At 35.7% G+C, this 23,718-nt stretch overlaps 1 protein-coding gene across 1 annotated transcript in view; it reads left to right on the top strand.

Annotated features, from left to right (window-relative positions):
* The window catches only part of LOC135203464 (multiple PDZ domain protein-like), a 658,890-nt gene that overhangs the window by 437,959 nt on the left and 197,213 nt on the right, over positions 1-23,718 (top strand). Inside the window, 4 exon segments of the mRNA XM_064233189.1 lie at positions 405-558; positions 1,288-1,489; positions 17,867-17,995; positions 22,200-22,220. Of these exon segments, the coding sequence (XP_064089259.1) occupies positions 405-558; positions 1,288-1,489; positions 17,867-17,995; positions 22,200-22,220 (506 nt within the window).

Raw genomic sequence — 23,718 nt, 5'->3', positions numbered from 1 at the left:
ATATTAGATGATATTGCCATAGTTTTTAAATGTGTGTGTGAGAGAGAGAGAAAAACAAAACATATATTATTATTATTATTATTATTATTATTATTATTATTATTATTATTATTATTATTATTATTATTATATTATTATTATTATTATTATTATATTATTATTATTATTATTATTATTATTATTATTATTATATGAAATCTATCTTCAAAAAAGGCTTCTTCATTTTCCAAAGTAATTATAAGTTCATTTATAACGACCCCTTCAGTCATTGTTTACAACACACTTAACTCCAATCCCACCAACTGATTTTATTCTATCCCAACCAAACCCCACCCTAGGAACATTTCAACCTCGTAATAGCCAGTGCAAACGGGCTATATTCTACACGACCCAGGTTAAACCAGGTCTCTCTTACAGGTACCAGCGGCGGGTCAGGTGACGAGGAGCAGGCCACGCCCCACTCCTCGCCCCAGTTGGGCAGGTGGACTGCCCAGGTGCCCTCTTTACCCAAGGACCTGGAAAGGGCCATCAAGATCAAGAAGGGAGGCGACCAGCTGGGTAAGAGAGAGAGAGAGAGAGAGAGAGAGAGAGAGAGAGAGAATTGACTATTTACAAATATGGCAATTGTCCACTTATTCATGAGAGAGAGAGAGAGAGAGAGAGAGAGAGAGAGAGAGAGAGAGTACACTCTACAGGAAAATAACAATTGTCCAATAATTCATGAAGAGAGAGAGAGAGAGAGAGAGAATTGACTATTTACTATGGCAAATGTCCAGGGCTTACAGATTGAGAGAGAGAGAGAGAGAGAGAGATAGAGAGAGAGAGAGAGAGGAGGAGAGAGAGAGAGAGATAGAGAGGGGGAGAGTACACTCTACAGGAAAATAACAATTGTCCAATAATCATGAAGAGAGAGAGAGAGAGAGAGAGAGAGAGGAGAGAGAGAGAGAGAGAGAGGTCAGATGACGCATTATGTATTATATCATAATAATACAGTATGTTGTTATAATGTTTGATAATGTTAAAATATTTGATATTTTAAAACCCACATTTCATCATGTGTCCTAATTGATAAAAAAATACTTTACAAAATATTGGTATTTTATATAAATTTTGTGATCATTTCTTACATATATCTGTTAGAAAGCTGCAAAATTGACAATGTATACTTTATACTCAGCCAGCTATTTCAACTAATATATATATATACATACACACACACACACACACACACACACACGTATATATAGATATCCATACTTAATGGCGAGGACCCTCCTCCTCCCGCAGGCGTCAACATCGAGGTGGTGGACCAGGGCGTGAACGGCGTGGTGGTGTCCTCCCTGGTGAGGAACGGCGCCGTCCACAAGGACGGGAGACTCCACGCCGGGGACTTCATCCTCAGCGTCAACAACGAGTCCATGAGGAACATCACCAATTCCCAGGCCAGGGCCATCCTCAGGAGGACTCAGCTCGTCAGCACCGACGTCAGGTAGGTCCTTGGTACTTTCTGGTAATTGCTGGGGTCTTCTGAGGTCTTCAGGTAACTTCTGGGGTCTTCTGTGGACTTTAGGTAACAGCTGGGGACTTTCTGTAACTGCTAGGGACTTCCGGTAACTTCTGGGGGCTTCAGGTAACTGCTGGGGACTTTCTATAACTGTTGGGGGCTTCAGGTAACTCATATGGACTTCCTGTAACTGCTGGGGACCTTATGGATTCTTCAGGTAACTGCTAGGATTCTTTTGAGGACTTCAGGTAACTGCTTGTGTCTTCTTACGGTTATAGGTTACAATGAGACCCGAATAACCATCGTCGTTATCGAGTAAGGAAGGGTTATTGTACTTGTATTTTTTGGGGACAAGAGCCCGTGAAGGCTCAACTTGTTCTTTTTATTTATATTTACATAGAAAACGGTGATAGGAAAGTATTAGTATTTATTCATATTTTGGTTATATTTGATTTGAATTATATATACATTATATATATTCTAATATATATTTAAATAGAATATTTATGATGAATAACAATAATAGCTGTCGCAGACGAAACCTTATTTTCTTTTTTAACTTTTTATCCGTCTTCTTGCAAGCAAGCATCTAGGAAGTCTGCTTTCCATACAAGGGCAAAAGACTCTCTCTCTCTCTCTCTTTTTTTTTCTTGTGAGAGAGAGAGAGATGAGAGATGAGGAGGATTGACGAGAGAGAGAGAGAGAGAGAGAGAGCGCTTGTGTCCGTCTGTTCACGTTTGCGCGCGGACACGTGATCTCCCCCAGCAGACGGTTTTAGACGTACCTTTGCGACAGAAAACGTGTCTTGTTAAGTGTTAACTTTTTTTTGTGGGAAATGTGTTGTGTCCCCCGTTATTTTAATTTTTTTTTTGCGTGGTTGTTTATTTCTTCTGTATCGTTAGAAATTTTTTTTCGTGAGTTATTTTACTTATGTTTTTTAGACATAGAAGTTTTAAAAATATTTGTTTTTTTCGGAAGTTCATGTTTTTTCTTTTTTTTAGTAAATTATGTAACTTTTTAAAGAAATTTCATAGCCTTTTTTTCGTAAGGTTTTTGCGGTGTTTTTTTTTTTAGTCTATAAATGATTTTCAATATATAGATATATATATATATATATATATATATATATATATATATATATATATATATATATATATATATATATATATATATATTTTAAGGATTTTTATGCATTTCGTTAGAAATTCCTTCGATTTTTTTCGTAGAATTATTTAGATATTTCGCTGATTTTTCCCCCTTAATGTGTAAATTTTTTTCGTAATATGTTTATGTTTTTCTTAACAATGTATGTTTTTATTGTTAAATTTCTCTTTAGAATTTTTTCCGTAAAGAATTAAAGTGTGTTTCTTAAGATATTTTGTTATTTTTTGTGTAAAAAATTTTATTATAAAAATATATATATTGTTATTTTTCGATTTATTTTTGTAAAATAAACATTTTATGAAAGGTGTTCAGACGTCGATATTCGGAAGTCCTGTTCTCAGACAGACCAGACAGACAGGGTCTTTTAGCTTCCTCCTCGGTAACCGTGTCCTTCAAATTCTATCTCACAAGCAAAAGAAACAAAAAAAGCAGACTGAGTCCAGCAATATCTCAGAGGATACCTACAGACACTCTCTCTCTCTCTCTCTCTCTCTCTCTCTCTCTAAACAAGGAAGTCTCGGCAAGGGGGCGGGGATGGGTTGGTTGGGGGGGCAGACGTTGACAGAAGCTGTATTGACGGATAAGAGAGAAATTTGGTAGTAGTTGAATAGAGAGAGAGAGAGAGAGAGAGAGAGAGAGACGAAACATACGTAAAATAAAACTTAAGTGTCATAGATGACAAACGAGAGAGAGACGAGAGGGGTTTTCTTTTTAGAATAAATATAATATAAAGCTTGAAAACGTGGACTTGGGACTACGTAGTGGGCGAATCTCTTGTCAGCTCTTAAGGTCGCGTTTAAATAAGGAAAGGAAGGTTATAGAATAGAGAATTAGCATATAATAATAATAATAATAATAATAATAATAATAATAATAATAATAATAATAATAATAATAATAATATGGTTGCTAAGGTAGACTGGCTTAGAACTACTTAGAGACCAAAATAATTCTTGCTGTTGTTTTGCTTTTTGTCCATTGCATAAGTGGTAATTCTCTCTCTCTCTCTCTCTCTCTCTCTCTCTCTCTCTCTTCTCTCTCTCTCTTCTAAGTAATTTACGCTTCGTATTCCAATCTTGTTTCATAACATCCATACCAGTAATCGCTCACTGTTCAGTGCTTAAAGGGGGATTTCCCCCTTCCCTTCTCCCTTTTTCCCTCCCTCCCTCCGTTCCCCCTCTCCCTCAGTTATGCCTGCTCGTACGTTGGAAGCTTCATGAATGTTATATTTAGTATAACTTCTTTGTTATGAAAGTGCTCTAGAGTCTTGTAAGTAATTAGAGGAAACAGTCCTATAGTTTTGTAGGTAATTAGAGGAACCAGTCCTACAGTTTTGTAGGTAATTAGAGGAAGCAGTCCTACAGTTTTGTAGGTAATTAGAGGAAGCAGTCCTACAGTTTTGTAGGTGATTAGAGGAAGCAGTCCTACAGTTTTGTAGGTAATTAGAGGAAGCAGTCCTACAGTTTTGTAGGTGATTAGAGGAAGCAGTCCTACAGTTTTGTAGGTGATTAGAGCAGTCCTACAGTTTTGGTGATTAGAGGAAGCGAGTTACAGTTTTGCAGGCAACCAGGGCAAACAGTTCTAGAGTTTTGTAGGTAATTAGAGGAACTAGTTGTACAGTTTTGTAGGTAATTAGAGGAAGAAGTTTTACAGTTTAGGTAATTCGAGGAAGCAGTCCTACAGTTTTGTAGGTAATTAGAGGAAGAAGTTTTACAGTTTAGGTAATTAGAGGAAGAAGTCCTACAATTTTTATAGGTTATTAGAGGAAGACGTTCTGCAGTTTTGTAGGTAATTAGAGGAAGACGTTCTGCAGTTTTGTAGGTAATTAGAGGAAGAAGTCCTACAATTTTGTAGGTAATTAGAGGAAGACGTTCTACAGTTTTGTAGGTAATTAGAGGAAGAAGTCCTACAATTTTGTAGGTAATTAGAGGAAGACATTCTACAGTTTTGTAGGTAATTAGAGGAAGCAGTCCTACAGTTTTGTAGGTAATTAGAGGAAGCAGTCCTACAGTTTTGTAGGTGATTAGAGGAAGCAGTCCTACAGTTTTGTAGGTGATTAGAGGAAGCAGTCCTACAGTTTTGTAGGTGATTAGAGGAAGCAGAGTTACAGTTTTGCAGGCAACCAGGGCAAACAGTTCTAGAGTTTTGTAGGTAATTAGAGGAACTAGTTGTACAGTTTTGTAGGTAATTAGAGGAAGAAGTTTTACAGTTTAGGTAATTCGAGGAAGCAGTCCTACAGTTTTGTAGGTAATTAGAGGAAGAAGTTTTACAGTTTAGGTAATTAGAGGAAGAAGTCCTACAATTTTTATAGGTTATTAGAGGAAGACGTTCTGCAGTTTTGTAGGTAATTAGAGGAAGACGTTCTGCAGTTTTGTAGGTAATTAGAGGAAGAAGTCCTACAATTTTGTAGGTAATTAGAGGAAGACGTTCTACAGTTTTGTAGGTAATTAGAGGAAGAAGTCCTACAATTTTGTAGGTAATTAGAGGAAGACATTCTACAGTTTTGTAGGTAATTAGAGGAAGCAGTCCTACAGTTTTGTAGGTAATTAGAGGAAGCAGTCCTACAATTTTGTAGGTAATTAGAGGAAGACGTTCTACAGTTTTGTAGGTAATTAGAGGATGAAGTCCTACAATTTTGTAGGTAATTACAGAAGACGTTCTACAGTTTTGTAGGTAATTAGAGGAAGACGTTTTACAGTTTTGTAGGTAATTAGAGGAAGACGTTCTACAGTTTTGTTGGTAATTAGAGGAAGAGGTCCTACAGTTTTGTAGGTAATTAGAGGAAGCAGTCCTACAGTTTTGTATGTAATGAGAGGAAGACGTTCTACAGTTTTGTAGGTAATTAGAGGAAGCAGTCCTACAATTTTGTAGGTGATTATAGGAAGCAGTCCTACAGTTTTGTAGGTAATTAGAGGAAGACGTTCTGCAGTTTTGTAGGTAATTAGAGGAAGACGTTCTGCAGTTTTGTAGGTAATTAGAGGAAGACGTTCTGCAGTTTTGTAGGTAATTAGAGGAAGACGTTCTGCAGTTTTGTAGGTAATTAGAGGAAGAAGTTCTACAATTTTGTAGGTAATTAGAGGAAGACGATCTACAGTTTTGTAGGTAATTAGAGGAAACAGTCCTACAGTTTTGTAGGTAATTAGAGGAAGCAGTCCTACAATTTTGTAGGTAATTAGAGGAAGACGTTCTACAGTTTTGTAGGTAATTAGAGGAAGCAGTCCTACAATTTTGTAGGTAATTAGAGAAGACGTTCTGCAGTTTTGTAGGTAATTAGAGGAAGTAGTCCTACAGTTTTGTAGGTAATTAGAGGAAGACGTTCTACAGTTTTGTAGGTAATTAGAGGAAGCAGTCCTACAGTTTTGTAGGTAATTAGAGGAAGACGTTCTACAGTTTTGTAGGTAATTAGAGGAAGACCTTCTACAGTTTTGTAGGTAATTAGAGGAAGAGGTCCTACTGTTTCGTAGGTAATTAGAGGAAGACGTGCTACAGTTTTGTAGGTAATTAGAGGAAGAAGTCCTACAATTTTGTAGGTAATTAGAGGAAGACGTTCTACAGTTTTGTAGGTAATTAGAAGAAGAAGTCCTACAATTTTGTAGGTAATTAGAGGAAGACGTTCTACAGTTTTGTAGGTAATTAGAGGAAGACGTTCTACAGTTTTGTAGGTAATTAGAGGAAGACGTTTTACAGTTTTGTAGGTAATTAGAGGAAGAGGTTCTACAGTTTTGTAGGTAATTAGAGGAAAAGGTCCTACAGTTTTGTAGGTAATTAGAGGAAGACGTTTTACAGTTTTGTAGGTAATTAGAGGAAGACGTTCTACAGTTTTGTAGGTAATTAGAGGAAGAGGTCCTACAGTTTTGTAGGTAATTAGAGGAAGAGGTCCTACAGTTTCGTAGGTAATTAGAGGAAGACATTCTACAATTTTGTAGGTAATTAGAGGAAGACGTTTTACATTTTTGTAGGTAATTAGAGGAAGATGTTTTACATTTTTGTAGGTAATTAGAGAAAGATGTTTTACAGTTTTGTAGGTGATTAGAGGAAGACGTTCTACAGTTTTGTAGGTAATTAGAGGAGGATGTTTTACAGTTTTGTAGGTAATTAGAGGAAGAGGTTTTACAGTTTTGTAGGTAATTAGAGGAAGAGGTTTTACAGTTTTGTAGGTAATTAGAGGAAGACGTTTTACAGTTTTGTAGGTAATTAGAGGAAGACGTTTTACAGTTTTGTAGGTAATTAGAGGAAGACGTTCTACAGTTTTGTAGGTAATTAGAGGAAGAGGTCCTACAGTTTGTAGGTAATTAAGGAAGTTTAAGCGTTTTTACAGTTTTTGTAGGTTAATAGAGGAAGACGTTTCTACAGTTTTCGTATTTTGGTAATTAGAGAAGCGTTTTCTTACAATTTTTGTTAGGTATTAGAGGAAGACGTTTTACAGTTTTTTGGTTAGGTAATTTTAGAAGGAAGCAGTTTTTTAGGTAATTAGAGGAAGAGTTTCCTTTTACAGTTTCGTTTTTTAGGTAATTAGAGGAAGGCGTTTTACAATTTTTGTAGGTAATTAGAGGAAAGACTTTTACAGTTTTGTAAGGTAATTAGAGGAGACGTTCTCAGTTTTGTAGGTAATTAGAGGAACCGTTTTATAACAGTTTTTGTAGGTAAATTAGAGGAGAGGGCCTTTTACAGTTTTTGTTAGGTAAATTTAGAGGAAAGACGTTTCTTTTAACAATTTGTAGGTAATTAGAGGAAGACGCGTTTTACAGTTGAGGTTTAATTAAGACGGAAGACGTTCTACAGTTTTGTATGAATTAAGAGGGAAGACGTTTTTACAAGTTTTGTAGGTAATAGAGGAAGACGTTCTACAGTTTTGTAGGTAATTAGAGGAAGACGTTTTCCTTACATTTTGTAGGTAATTAGAGGAAGAAGGTTCATACAGTTTGTAGGTAATTAGAGAAGAGGTCCTACAGTTTTTTAGGTAATTAGAGGAAGATGTTTTACAGTTTGTAGTTAATTAGCGGAAGACATTTTACAGTTTGTAGGTAATTAGAGGAAGACGTTTTACAGTTTTTGTTTTAGGTATTAGAAGGAAGAGGTTTTACAGTTTTGTAGGTCATTTTAGAGGAGGCGTTTTACAGTTTTGGTAGGAAATTAGACCCAGTTTTTCCGTTTAGGTAATTAACCGAGGAAGACGTTTTTACAGTTTTTGTAGGTAATTAGAAGGAAGATTTTCGTTTTCTACAGTTTTGTAAAGGGTAATTGATTAAGGGAAGGAACTTTTTCTACAGTTTTGGTAAGGTAATTTGGAGGAAGAGGTCCTACAGGTTTTAAGGTAATTAGGAAGGGAAGAAGGTTTCCAAAGTTTTGTAAGGTTAATTAGAGGAAGGAACGTTTCCATTTTGTTAGGTAATTAGAGGAAGGAACGGTTTTACCAGGTTTTGGTAAGGTTAATTTTAGGAAGGAAGACGTTTTACGTTTTGTAGGTAATTAGAGGAAGACGTTCTACAGTTTTATAGGTAATTAGAGGAAGCAGTGCTACAGTTTTGTAGGTAATTTAGAGGAAAGACGTTCTTACATATTTGAAGGGTAATTAGAGGAATAGGTTTAAGTTGTTTTGTAGGTAATTAGCAGGGAAGAGGTCCTAACAGTTTTCGTAGGTAACTTCGAGGAAGACGTTGTCTACAGGTTTTTGGTAGGTAATTAGAGGAAAGAAGTTCCTACAATTTTGTAGGTAATTAAGAGGGAAGACGTTCTACAGTTTTTGTAGGTAATTAATAGGGAAGACGTTTTCTAAACAATTTTTTTGTAGGATAATTAGAGGAATAGGGCCTACAGTTTTGTAGGTAATTAGGGTGAACGAACGTTCTACCAGTTTTGGTAGGTAATTAAGAGGAAGACGATTTCTTACAGGTTTTGTAGGTAAACTTAGAGGAACTGAGGTCCCTACAGTTTTGTAGGTAAATTAGATGAAGATGGTCCTACAGTTTTGTAGGTAATTGAGAGGGAGACGTTTCTACAATTTTGTAGGTAATTAGAGGAAGAGCGTTTTACAGTTTTGTAAGGTAATTAAGTGGAAGGACGTTTTCTTACAGTTTTGGTAGGTAATTAGAGGAAGGACGGTTTTATACAGTTTGTAGGTAAGTTAGAGGAAAGACGTTTTCTAACAGCTTTTGTATGGTAAGTTAATTAGAGGAGGGAGGTCCCTACAGTTTTTGTAGGTAATTAGAGGAAGAGGTCCCTACAAGTTTCGTAGGTTAATTAGAGGGAAGAACGTTCTACAACTTTTGTAGTAATTAGAGGAAGGGGACTTTTTTACAGTTTTGTAGGTAATTAGAGGAATTACGTTTCTGCCAGTTTTGTAGGAATTACTTGGAGGAAGACGTTTTACCAGTTTTGTAGGTAATTAGAGGGGGGGGAAGAACGTTTTGTACAGTTTTGTAGGTTAAATTTGAGAGGAAGGCTTTCTACAATTTTGAGGTAATTAGAGGAAGACGTACAGTTTTGTGGTAATTAGAGGAAGACGTTTACAGTTTTGTAGGTAATTAGAGGAAGACGTTTTACAGTTTTTTGTAGGTGATTAGAGGAGTTCTCAGTTTTGTAGGAATTAGCGGAGAGTTTTTAGTTTTGTAGGTAATTAGAGAAAGCAGTCCTACAGTTTTGTAGTTGATTAGAGGAAGCAGTCCTATAGTTTTGTAGGTAATTAGAGAAAGCAGTACTACAGTTTTGTAGGTAATTAGAGAAAGCAGTCCTACAGTTTTGTAGGTAATTAGAGGAAGACGTTCTGCAGTTTTGTAGGTGATTAGAGGAAGCAGTCCTACAGTTTTGTAGGTAATTAGAGGAAAGCAGGTTCTAGGCAGTCTTTTGTAGGTGATTAGAGGAAGCAGTCCTACAGTTTTGTAGGTAATTAGAGGAAGACATTCTACAGTTTTGTAGGTGATTAGAGTAAGCAGTCCTACAGTTTTGTAGGTGATTAGAGGAAGCAGTCCTACAGTTTTGTAGGTGATTAGAGGAACCAGTCCTACAGTTTTGTAGGTGATTAGAGGAACCAGTCCCACAGTTTTGCAGGTGATTAGAGGAAGCAGTCCTACAGTTTTGTAGGTAATTAGAGAAAGCAGTCCTACAGTTTTGTAGGTAATTAGAGGAAGCAGTCCTACAGTTTTGTAGGTGATTAGAGGAAGCAGTCCTACAGTTTTGTAGGTGATTGGAGGAAGCAGTCCTACAGTTTTGTAGGTGATTAGAGGAACAAGTCATACAGTTTTGTAGGTGATTATAGGAAGCAGTCCTACAGTTTTGTTGGTAATTATAGAAAGCAGTCCTACAGTTTTGTAGGTGATTAGAGGAAGCAGTCCTACAGTTTTGTAGGTGATTAGAGGAAGACGTTCTACAGTTTTGTAGATGATTAGAGGAAACAGTCCTACAGTTTTGTAGGTAATTGGAGAAAGCAGTCCTACAGTTTTGTAGATGATTAGAGGAAACAGCCCTACAGTTTTGTAGGTAATTAGAGAAAGCATTCCTACAGTTTTGTAGGTGATTATAGGAAGCAGTCCTACAGTTTTGTAGGTGATTAGAGGAAGACGTTCTACAGTTTTGTAGATGATTAGAGGAAGCAGTCCTACAGTTTTGTAGGTGATTAGAGGAAGCAGTCCTACAGTTTTGTAGGTGATTAGAGGAAGCAGTCCTACAGTTTTGTAGGTAATTAGAGAAAGCAGTCCTACAGTTTTGTAGGTGATTATAGGAAGCAGTCCTACATTTTTGTAGGTAATTACAGGAAACAGTTCTACAGTTTTGTAGGTAATTAGAGAAAGCAGTCCTACAGTTTTGTAGGTGATTATAGGAAGCAGTCCTACATTTTTGTAGGTAATTACAGGAAACAGTTCTACAGTTTTGTTGGTAATTAGAGAAAGCAGTCCTACAGTTTTGTAGGTGATTATAGGAAGCAGTCCTATAGTTTTGTAGGTGATTAGAGGAAGCAGTCCTACAGTTTTGTAGGTGATTAGAGAAAGCAGTCCTTCAGTTTTGTAGGTGATTATAGGAAGCAGTCCTACGGTTTTGTAGGTAATTACAGGAAACAGTTCTACAGTTTTGTAGATGATTAGAGGAAACAGTCCTACAGTTTTGTAATTAATTAGAGGAAGCAGTCCTACAGTTTTGTAGGTAATTGCAGGAAACAGTTCTACAGCTACTCTGATTCACCCATGACCAGTAACTGTAGATCTACAGTAACTCGATAAATATATAACAAATAGTTCTTAGTAGGTCATTTTAATCTCTTTAAATCTCGTGACACCCAGATTCATGATAGGTGAGGAAATATAGCCCCCACCCCCCTCACACCTGTAGGGGGAAGAATAGGAGGGGGAAGGTGTGAGGAAACCATACATTTTAGAGTAGTGGTTTGTGGGGTTGGAGGGGGGAGGTGTTATCTGATGGGGTACAGGCAAGGTCGTGTGGAGGGATTATGTACATTAATGATATGGCGGTTAGCCCTTTTGAAGATGGTATTACATATCTCTCTCTCTCTCTCTCTCTCTCTCTCTCTCTCTCTCTCTCTCTCTCTCTCTCTCGTTTTCTGTATCACTTTCCCCGTTTTCTTTGATGGATGGCAAATGGTTTTTGCTGTATTTATCATTTTTAGAGTTCATTGAACGAACGTAAATACTCTCCCATAGGCCTAGGTCTCTCTCCTTCTGGCTCCAAAAGTTGTTGAATTTCGACGAATTAGACATTGCAGCTTCTTTTGTGTGTGTGTGTGTGTGTTTGGTGTAAATGTAAGTAGGTATGTTGTTAAAAGTACCATGGCCGTGTAAGGCCCTTCCATTCTACTTATTTTGCAGTCTGGTATGTGTGTGTGTGTGAATGTGTACGAGTGGTGTCTGTGTACAAGAGGTTTGCACGCGTAAACATTTTTCCCCCAAGTCTTTTTTTGGAAGAAGACGAGAGCGTAGGGCTTCTTCAGTTCTTCTTCGTGTATCGTCTCTCTCTCTCAGAGCATTGGAAAAATTATCCTAACGGATGTGACTTCTTCAGAAACACCTTCAGTAGTAGAGCTCACAGTCACCTCGGCCTAAAGCCTACGGAGTGACCTCTCGTGGGTTTTTGTGGAAGTAGCAGGAGGAGAGACTCAGCCCTCCTCCTCCTCCTCCTCCTCCTCCTTCTTCTCTGCGTCACGAAGCCCCACAAAAGCCCTCTCTGGACTCGGGGAGACGCCACCTTTGCCCATCTGTCTAGGAAGTTCAGTTGGTAATTTGTCTAGTTGAAGGGAACACTCACATCACATCCCCCTGCAAGTTTTGGCATAGGTGAGCTTCGTTGGAAGTGTTTTCTTTGTCTAGGGGCGTTGTTTGGAGTGCCCTGGCCCCTGTTGTTTGTCTAGAGGATTTGTTTGAGGGACCCTTAAGTCTGCTGAATGTGTACTGTAGTTTTACAGTACTGTACAGAGGCCTCTTAGTCTCCCAGACGTATTCATTGTTGATGTCAATTGCTTCTACAGGAAGCCACTGATGCATTGCTTGTCGTAGAGTCTTGCTTTGAAGGGCCCTTGCCTTTGTTGTTTGTGCAAAGTACTTCAACAGTTTGTATGTAGATACCTTCTACAGGACTCTGCTGATACATATCTTGTTGTAGAGGCAAATTCTGATGGGCTTGTAAGACTATTGTACTGCTGTAGATCAGAGGTACTACAGAGGTGCTCTTAGCTCCACAGACCTACAGTTTTTATGTAAGCGGCTTCCATAGGAATCTAATGGTATATTCCTTGTATTTGAGGCTCTTCCTGAAGGCCCCGTGAGCCTGTTGTACTTCTACAGCATCGTGCAGATGTATTTTTAGTCCCAGACCTACAGTGTTGATATTGATATCCTCTATTGGAATCTGTTGATGCAATTATTGTCTTTCTTAAGGGCCACTGAATCTATTATACCTCTACAGAATCTTACAGAAGTGCTTGTAGGTCCTCTGACTTACAGATATTATGTATCTTCTACAGGAGTCTTTCTGAAGGTCCCTTGAATCTATTATAACCTCTACAGGATCTTACAGAGGTCTTGTAGCTCCTCTAACCTACAAATTTTATTCAAGTATCTTCTACAGGAGTCTTTTTGAAGGTCCCTTGAATCTATTATACCTCTTAAAGAATCTTACAAAGGTGCTTGTAGGTCATCTGACTTACAGATTTTATGTCTATCTTTTACAGGAGTCTTTCTGAAGGTCCCATGAATCTATTATAACCTTTACAGAATCTTACAGAGGTGCTTGTAGCTCCTATGACCTACAGATTTTATGTATCTTCATAGGAGTCTCTCTGAAGATCCCTTGAATCTATTATAACCTCTACAGAATCTTACAGAGGTGCTTGTAGCTCCTATGACCTACAGTGTTTCAATAAATTTCTGTAAATTGCTTCTAAATGAATATGCTGATGTCACAAAATAGGGTTATTGTCAGTTTAGGTTGAAGTCTAAGCCTCTCTCTCTCTCTCTCTCTCTCTCTCTCTCTCTCTCTCTCTCTCTCTCTCTCTCTCTCTCTCTCCCCTTCGACAAATGTGAGATCTGATGGCTTGTCGGGTTGCACATAAACACAGTTAATGCGTAGTAAGAGAAATAAATAGGTGATCTTATCCCCTTTAGTTTGGTTGCGTCATCGCGTGACGTCATAGGGATGATTACGTCATCACTGGCGAATGACGTAGTCCGATGACGTCATCGTCTTTATGGTAATTTGCTCGTTATGTAGATGTTGTTTGTGGAAATTAAATTTTATTGTATTATTATTTCAAAGTTATTTTTAATCTGTTCTGGGTTTTGTAAAGAATAAAAGAATATGTATGTTTATGAGAGAGAGAGAGAGAGAGAGAGAGAGAGAGAGAGAGAGAGAGAGATTGTCATCCTTTTAAATTAACTTAGTACTGTAATGTAGGTTACACACACACTTCCACACTTCCGCTTCGAACCGGTTACGCAAGGTTGGAATGCTTCCTCTTCTCTCTCTCTCTCTCTCTCTCTCTCTCTCTCTCTCTCTCTGTAGGTCTATACTTGACGTCTGTAGCACACGATGACCCTTAGGCCTAGTTGCCAAAATATCAAAGAGAATAATTTATCACCCAGTGTTATACAACTCTTCTTCTTCTTCTTCTTCTTCTTCTGTGATGATACTGCGTGATTATTTTTCTGAATATAATTTGATATAATCAGATAATTTGTATACGTAATGTTTTGGATTCAAAGTTGTTTCAGGCAATTATAGGCCTATACACACACACGCGCGCGCGCGCGCACACACACACACACTATATATATATATATATATATATATATATATATATATATATATATATATATATATATATATATGATATGTATTTATGTATACACACACACACACACACACACACACACAACACACACACACACACACTATATGATATATATATATATATATATATATATCTATATATATATATATATATATATATAATTGCCTGCTGTTCGTTTCGAAATTATAGGCCTATTAGTTTGAAGATGTCTATATACATACATTCTTAACAGGGCAACAAACCTTAATTTCGAACATCTTTTATGGATTACAGGCATATTGATTTGAAGATACATCTGTATACATTCTTAACTGTTCAACAAACTTTAAAATCGAAAGTAATTTTATGGACTATAGGCTTATTGATTTGGAAATATTTAGAAATTTGGTCTTATCTGCTTAAATAATTGTAATAGAAAGGCTTTTTTTCTTATGAATTATAGGCCTAACATTTTGGAAATTTGTCTATAGGTTTTTTCATAGAGTATAGGCATAGTATCTTGAAAATATAACTGTGTGTTCTACAATGGGCAAAATCCCTTGAATTCGAATGTATTTTCATAATATATTTACATGCAATGAAATTAATTCAGCTATAGAAGGTTAATATATCCTTTTTTCAAGTTTTAAATTCAGGGAGCCATTTTGTTAGGCCTATATCCTTACACATCATGTTCAAGCCTCAGTGGCGTGATTGGTATAATCTTGGCTTGCCACCTTGGTGGCCGCGAGTTCGATTCTCGGGCATTCCACTGAGGGGTGAGAGATGTGTATTTCTGGTGATAGAAGTTCACTTCTGCATGGTTTGGAAGTCACGTAAAACCATTGGTCCAGTTGCTGAATAACCATTGGTTCCATGCAATGTAAAAACACCATACAAACAAACAAACAGATGTTCAGTTATAAAAAATATTCGCTTTCTTGTACGCAAAAAAGATACATTTAAGCCAAAAGAATATAAGCTCATTTAATCCGTCCTTTAAAAATTCAGTTAGAAATACAGTAATATATTTTGTACGTATTTCTGTATTATTATTATTATTATTATTATTATTATTATTATTATTATTATTATTATTATTATTATTATTATTATTATTTAAGTACATACTTAACTTTTGTCCTTTAAGCACCTTCAGTTGAGACCGAGTCTTGTACCTCTAGTCTTGAACCTCGAGTATTTTTATTTTTTCTTATCTTTTTTGAGTTACATGACTAAGCTGAAATGGACTACGTAGTATACCACCCTTTTACTTAGTGAGGGGATATGAATGGCTTATTTAAGTATCCACTCTCATAAGTCTATTTTGGATTGCGAGGAAGATTGTTGTAAGTTAGGCCTAGAGGATTATACACTTAAAGTGATTCATTGATTTCAGTTACATTTTCTAAATTATTGGTTTTATTTATATTTTTTTATGCTTTTTGTTGATTTTGGGATTACATATTGGGGAAACAGGGCTGTTTGTAAGATTACTTTTGTTAATGTAAAATATTTTTAGTCAGTTAGGCCTAGGTTTTGATAAATTTTGCTATAAATCCAGAGATTTCCTTTGTAACTCTTAGTTAGTCATGTCAGATCAAAAAGTTCTGAATTTTATGAATAATATCCGTTACGTGCATCCCTCGCCCATTCCCACAAATCCTCAATCCACCTCTCACTCCCACACCTCCGCAACACACACACACACACACACACACACTGTATGTCAGAACTGACTAGACTACTTTGTAAGTTTTCCTTTGTACCCCGTAATATATTTTATTTTGCTAATACCTAAGCCACTGTAAGATTTTATGATACATATCCCAGTATATGTGTGTGTGTGTGTGTGTGTGTGTTTTTTTTTTTTTTAAAGGGGGGAGGGGTTGCTTTATGTAAGGAAAGGTTAAGTTACAGGCATCACTGTAAGAATTTCTGTACCTGTTCTGTGCTTCTCAACAGATTTTCTGCCAAATATGGAGTCTGGAGACTACCTAGCTTACCTTAAAAGGTTACATAATTATATATTTAATCCCCAAAGGAATTCCTTTGCTTTAATGTGTCTGAGAAGCTATTTACATTTAAATTTAAATTTTGTATTTTGGTCTTCAGAGAGTTTTACTTTGTGTTACAGTACCTCTGTAACCTTTTAGAATATTGTACTTGATATGTAGTGATTTGTGCTTATGATTTTCTATATATTCATAATTGTGCTTTGTAACAGTTACAAATATCCTGCTGGATGTACGTTATAAAGCACGTGCTGTTTTGCGCTTGTAGTTATGTAACTTTTAATTCTTTATGTAACTGTAATACAGCCACTCTTTATAGTCAAGAAGTACAGTACGTGCATGATACTAGTCCCCTTTACGTAACTTACAGGGTTGGAAAAAATTCTAACAGATGCTACTTTTTTGGTTACAGTGTGTTACTATGGTTACATCTCCTTATTCAACATTGTTTTTTGGGTGAGGGGCTGGTTAGGAAGTGGTCAGGTAAGGGTTGGGAAAAGAGGATGGAGGAAGGGGAGGGGGGAAAGGTTAGCTAACATGCCCATTTATGTGTACCAGAATGCCTACTGTGAAGTCTAAGCATATTCAAGGACTTTCAGGTTTTTGGGTGGGGAGACTGTCACTTGTGAGGATTCTCTCTCTCTCTCTCTCTCTCTCTCTCTCTCTCTCTCTCTCTCTCTCTCTCTCTCTCTCTCTCTCTGCATACTTGACACTGTTTTTATTTGAAGTTGTAGGCTTATATATATATATATATATATATATATATATATATATATATATATATATATATATACATATATATATATATTATATATATATATATATATATATATATATATATATATATATATATATATGCAATTTTTTACTAACTATTTATACCATTAGACCCACCTCTTAAGGATGGGTTTAAGGATATGTTAGTGAATTTGGAAAAACAGAAGCAAGGAGGAAGACAAAGCAAAACTAACTTTTTCCCATACTAAAATATAGCTTTGAAAAAAGCACCTACAGTGTTATATATACTGGAAATTTTTACTCAAGACACCATTTACCTTTGTCTAACAGTACGTACTACCTCTTAGCTTTTTCCCTGCTTGAAAATTGCCTCTCTTACTTGAGAGGTTTCCTCAGTGAGAAATACCTTTTCCTTGACAGAAATACCTGCAGTCTCTTCTCACTTCCTGATATTTTTGCTCGTAGGATGTGTACCATGTTTCAAAGTTCTACGTCTGGATGTTTTCTATAAACTAAATCATTCGGGCTTTGTTTTATCAATTTGCCCATGTCTGTAGTGAATAAAGTGATGGTTGAATTGTATGAAAAATTATATATTTTATTGTTTTTGTGTACATGTATACACATAGGCTATGTACAGTGATTCTTCTTATGTATGCGATCCCTGATATAATTTATTTTTACAAGTCCTAAATATGCTTCAAACCTTGTAGGGATTCTGTATTGGTTCTTCTACTAAAATTTTTATATATTTGTTTACTAATTTGTTGATTGATTTTACCTGTTCTAGCAACTGACTCTTCTTTCTGTGTTTCCTGTTACCTTCTGTTACTTTTTTGAAGTGAACACCATAATATTCTTTGGAATCTTGTGGTGGGCTTGTTTCATATGAATAGGTTTCATCTTTTAAATAGCAATATGTACATAATGAGTAATATTCATTAATTAAATGGTGAATGTTTGGGGATACTCTTTGGAAGCTTGAATTTCAAGTCAGTGGCCCCTTTTGTAGGCTCGTTCCATATGAAATGGGTTCACCTTTTAATAATAATAATAATAATAATAATAATAATAATAATAATAATAATGTTCTTTAAAGTAATGTATCCATATGTTGGTAAATGTCTTTAGAACTTGTCACAGCAAAAAATTATATTTTTCCTTCCATTTCAGCATTGTTTACATCAAAGGACAAGACGCAGCTGCCTTCAGAGAGGCCTCTTTGCTACAGTACAGAGCTGCACAGCAGGCGAAGCAGCAAGACCAGACCTCTTCACAGCCAACGCAGCAAACCAGCCCGAGGTAAAAATAAAGCCAAATTTTAAGCACTTCTATGTCGTCTCAATCTCTCTTATGGCAACAGGTTTTAATTACATGTTCATCTAGACTAAATGCTTCTTTCTGTATCTTATAATTTATGTGCCAGATAATTTTACATTTTATTTGGGTGCTACTGTTAGCGTTTATAGTACAGATGGTTTCATTAATGACTAATTACACTTATTTTTTTTTATAAAAAGCTATTTTTTGGTAGACCTATGTGAGTATCATCAACCAGGGTTGGTGGCATGTGGTGGTGATGGGGTGTTGTTGGTTTTGGTGAATATTTGCTTTCTGTTAATTTAGTTGTTTTGGGAAGTTGGATGAGGCTGTTGAAGGAAGGGATTATGACAGTATATTGTTACTTTAAGATTGTCAAAAATCCCAGATATATCTTGGTCTATTACACATATGCCTTGGGGGGTTATTGAAAATTGCTTGATCATTTTGTGAGTACCGGTAGTTTTTATATTGTCATTTTATGATGTTATTGTGTTTTTTATCTATGTATAGTTTCTCAGGATTATATCATCTCACTTCAGGTGTTGATGAATCCTTGAAGTTTTTGATTTGCTCACACACTTCTCAGAAGTTTTTATGTGTATCTTTTTTAGGTTTATTTCTGTTGAAATTTATCTGCACTTAAATGATTCTGAATTATCAGGGAGGAAATTCATTAATGATTATTTTTGCTAGTTTTTAATATCCCCCTTGGCCAGATCTTTCCATGAGGTATTTTTAAACAGTATATCAGACTTATAAACGTAAAATATCTGGTCAGGAATACCTCTTCTTTCCTGGGAAACTTCATGATTTCAGTGGTACAGCTGAAGTTTCCCTGTGTTGCTGTTGAACTTTCATCGACATGACTCATGTTTTGGCTAATTTTAGTCTGGAATCTTAATTTGATTAATATATATATATATATTATATATATATATATATATATATATATATATATATATATATATATATATATGTAACTTATATAACATTGGGTATGCATGATTTATTTCTAGTCCCCTTACAAACAGAATGTCAGGTTATTTTAGTATCTTGTTTGCATAAGCATTCTTCTACTTCTTCTTCTGCACTTCACTGTTCAATATGGCTGCCGTGAATCGCTTAAAATTCTTGCAATTGTGATATGCTGGCTGTGCATTCGTTATTTGTACTTAATGAGGCAGATTATACAAGGATTTATGAACTCTCATAAGCTCCAGTGGAATGTTTTATATAGGTGAAATCATTGTAACTCTTACAGATTGGGCTGCTTTAGTCTAGATGATATCGTAATGCTATCTCTGCTACGTGTTTTAATCCTTCTTGATACTAATTTAGTTGCTTTGCAATTTTTATAGTCCTAGGGTACTTCACCGTTCCTGCTACACCGTTTTCTGATTTTTCTATATACGTATTAAGGTTTGACATATCTTACATGATTTGTTTTCATGATTTATTTCCAATGGTGGCTGTAGGTAGGTTATTTACACAGGAAAAAAATGGAAAACTGTTTTAACAAACTTGATGACTACATGGCAAGTGGCTACCATTCAGTAAATTTAGCTTAATGTTTAGAACTACGAGAAATTCAGTCTTCTCTTACATACAGGTACTTCACTTCAACAGAAAATAATAATAAAATAACTCTCATTTAGTGGCTAAGTCATGGCAAGTATTTGCCTAACTTAAATTTAGATTTTGCAGAAGATATAGAAGTACTATATAAGCCTTGTTTTATGTTGGATTTCCAAACTTTTTATACTTTAAAACTGAATCGGCCCTTTAGTGGAAAATTTAAAGGATTATTCAATTTGAGCACCGTTAACAATGTTTCAATTGTCCACAGTGTGCATGAACCAATTCATTTAAGTTACTTGGTTTTTTGTTTACTTTTATCATTCGGAATGAATTGTCACCCTCTTTGCTGAGTGGTCACGGAAAGAATGTTGCTGTGGAGTTTTAAAAAAAGTTACGTTCGACTGACTGCGGAAGCCCTGATATTTTGCTCAATACAGTAATGTGGTATTTTTCACTTGCTCAAGTTGTGGTAATTTTAATTCTAATGTTGAAAGCGATTGGAGAAATCAAAGGGGACTAATATTTAGTTGGTCCCATGTCAGGTTAGGTCATATTGGGTGAGTTTTTTTTCTTCTGTGGTATCTGAAAAGGCAGAATTCTTTATTGTTTCTGCTCTGAGAAGAATCATTCTTGTTGCAATTTGCACAGTTAGAGTAAAGCCTTGCCAAATGTGTACCATTATGCTTAGTTGTAAGTTTGTGAAGCAGTGTGTTACTCTAGATTTGTTCATGGGATTATGGCAACTGTAAATTCCATCTTTTCATATTTACCTGCCATTTACTAAGATGACTATAATCAATTTTTCAACTTGATCCAAATTACAAAGCTTGAAGTAGTTCCTTATCCATATACATACTATGTATCATGATTTGTGGAGCTGGTTTTGATTGTCATCAGTTCCATTAACTTTTTGTTAAAATATCCTTTTTGAAGAAAGCTTTCACATCACTTCAGATGTTATTGGAATATAAATTTTCAGTGGCCAATTTTGTGCGGTGAAAATATTATACTTTGTAAATGGGATTTCCCAAGTAAGTACGTAATGAGTTTTGGTTGACAAGTTGTGTGTGCAACTGCATCTAAAATCATGTTATATTCAGTATTACTTCATGGGGTGCAAAGTTGCTCATTACATTTGGTGAGTTCTGTGAAAATATTGTTCCCGTGATTATTTAATATTTTTCCAACTGAAAACTAATGTATATTCTGTATGTATTCAGTGTTACATCCTTGTTTCAGTGTCTCATAATAAGGATTTTAATTTATTCCATAGCTCTTTCATTATCTTCTGTACAAATTTTCTGTGGGGAAAAAGTGTCTATAAAATGTACAAAAATGTATTCTGTCTGTTAGGATTGTCTATATAAATCACATTGCATTCTGAACCTCCTGCTATATGTTTATAATACTCTTTCTGGAGCTAATGACTGGATCAAATGCAACTGGAGTTAAAACTTGTTTACGATTTTTGCCAGAGTCAGTTCAGTGGTACTGCATGGTGCTACACCAAATCAGCAATTGATTTCTCTTGCACTTTTCAGCAGCTCGATTTCAGTACACTGTCATGACACACGAATATTCCCCCCTCCCCTCCCCCTCTTGTGGTTTTGAATCTTTTTTTACATGTGAAGAATTCACCCTTGTTTATTTTCTCCTCTCACCTTGTACAGCTCACTCTAAGGAAGTCTTCTTTGTTGTTTTGTTTGTATATAAATTTCTCTTTTTTATTAGTGTTTCCAGTATGGAATTTCAGGTTTGGTTATGTTTATTGTTTGTTTATTTTTTTGTGAAATTGACAGAAAATTGTAACTGGCAGAAAATGGTTGCGTTTAAATTTGTCATGATGTGGAAGGATTCTGATCCCCTTTGTCCAAAAAAGTTTGGTTTTTACAGCAATTTTTACATTGTCACAATGTAAATAATGTCAATTTACCTTTTTTGATTGATACGCTTTTCCATTATCATTAATTTGATGCCCTAAGTAATTCACTTATTAAATAAAAACAAGGGCTCTTGTAAGGTCTGGTATCTCTTGCCTGAGTTACAGATGTGATGAGGAAATCTATTAGTTTTGATTCTGCTCTCTTATGTTTCGATGTTTTGTTATACGTAGTCTCTTCATAGATGATTTTATGCCTCTGCCTTAAACATTTGGCTTTACAGAGCAGTATACTCTCCTGTAATTTGTTTAAGCATAATACTATCTACAGTATTTACAGGTGCCAGAAATATCATGTAGGATATTTTGTATATTGGTCTACTTTGTCAAAAATTACCCTGCTATATCTGTATTGTTTTTGATTAAAGAGGCCACTGATAGATTTTATCTCAGTAACTTGATTTTTGCAAAGGCACATAGAAAGATTTATTTACTTTCTTTTGGTGTAAGAGCCCACTGGTAGACTTTATCTCTCCACCTCTCAGTAACTTTGTTTTAAAGGATAAATAGATTGATTTACTCGATTTTGGTGAAAGAGGCCACTGATAGATTTTATCTCAAATGTTAGTAAAAACTGTCTCATTTCCTCCAAAAATGCCACTTTTCCTCCATTCTGGTCCCTCCCGCGATCTCACTCGTTATTTTCTCATTCCGTGGCTTATGCAGGATCTTCCCCAAGTACTATCGGTAAGTTGTAAGTTGTAACGAACCTAAACGCTCTTTCTTACGCTTCTGCGTGCTTGCGCGCGGCCTCCTCCACCTCCTCTACCTCCTCAGATGCTGCTGATGCTTAATCTTCTTGTTGTTGTCATCCTCCACTACTCGGTGTGACCTACTGTGTCATCTTCCCAATCACCTGCTTCTTCTTCTTCTTCTTCTTCTTCTTCTTCTTCTTCTTCTTCTTCTTCTTCTTCTTCTTCTTCCTCATTCTCACATTCTTGTTTTCATGTTTTATCTGTTCTTGGATGTGTGTGTGTGTGTGATAAGGGCATACTTCATCTATACTACTTCATTCCTATGTGTATAATGCAATGCCCAGTGTGTGTGTCTACAGGCATGGTTCAATTTTACCCATATTCCTCTCTGATTCTTCTGTCTTGATAGTTATTTGAGATGTTACTTGTTTTGTTTAGGCAGAAGTTCAGTTTTTATCACACCTGTGAAAAAACTGATTAAGCTTGAGCGCACGTCAGAAAGGTACCCGAGTTACAGTACAGTACTTGAAAAGCGTCTTGTTTGTGTGTAATTTTCCAAGAATTTGTTGCAGATCTGATTTACTTATTCTTTTATGTGCTTATGATACTGGCCATTATCCCTAGGAGTTAATTCTGTGGGATTAAGATTATTGCAGATGAAATCAAATCCGAAATTATTAAATCTTCATGAGTCTTTTGCATGAAATTTGCTTATATAATTATTACAAAAGCATTAGGAAATTCATATGCTAATCTGGAGAATGATAAAAATATCTCTATTCCATAATATATTACCATAGATGAAACACAAGGCCTGTTTTCTCTAATTCTAAGTGCCTGTACATTTTAGTCTGACACAAATCACTCTAGATAGATACATAGCCATTAGGAAGCCCTAGCAAAGAGGCATAGCTTCAGAAAAATCTTGTTATTCACTCCCATTCCTCACCAGTAGAGATACTTGAGCGTTCTCAACCTATTTTACTCTTGAAAACTGCTTTATAACAGCAGGTATTTTACGTATTCATAGATTACAGAAAATTCAATACGTATGATTGCAGTGTAGACCCCATCTTTATAACAGCAGGTATTTTACATATTCATAGAATAAAGAAAAATCAATACATATGATGGCAGTGTAGACTCCATCTTTATAACAGCAGGTATTTTACATATTCATAGAATAAAGAAAATTCAATACATATGATTGCAGTGTAGACTCCATGTTTTTTTCGTACAGGACACTTACAGTTTTAACTTTTGTATATCCCTCTGTATTCATGAGCCGTGACCAGGCTTCACTCTGAATTATTATGCATGGCTAAATGATTGCCTCCAGTAATGTTGATATATGAGCAATCTAAGCAGAAGACATTGACATGTTGCAATCTTAGGTCATGTATACTCTATAGTAAAAAGAAAAAAAAAAGCTTCTGAATCTTATATTTGCACATTAAGCAAATGGAACTAGACTATGATAACAGAAGTTT

The sequence above is a fragment of the Macrobrachium nipponense genome, chromosome 36, assembly GCF_015104395.2.
Source record: "Macrobrachium nipponense isolate FS-2020 chromosome 36, ASM1510439v2, whole genome shotgun sequence".
Lineage (NCBI taxonomy): Eukaryota > Metazoa > Arthropoda > Malacostraca > Decapoda > Palaemonidae > Macrobrachium > Macrobrachium nipponense.
The sequence above is the reverse complement of the archived record's forward strand: the minus strand, read 5'-3'. Positions and strand labels throughout refer to the sequence as shown.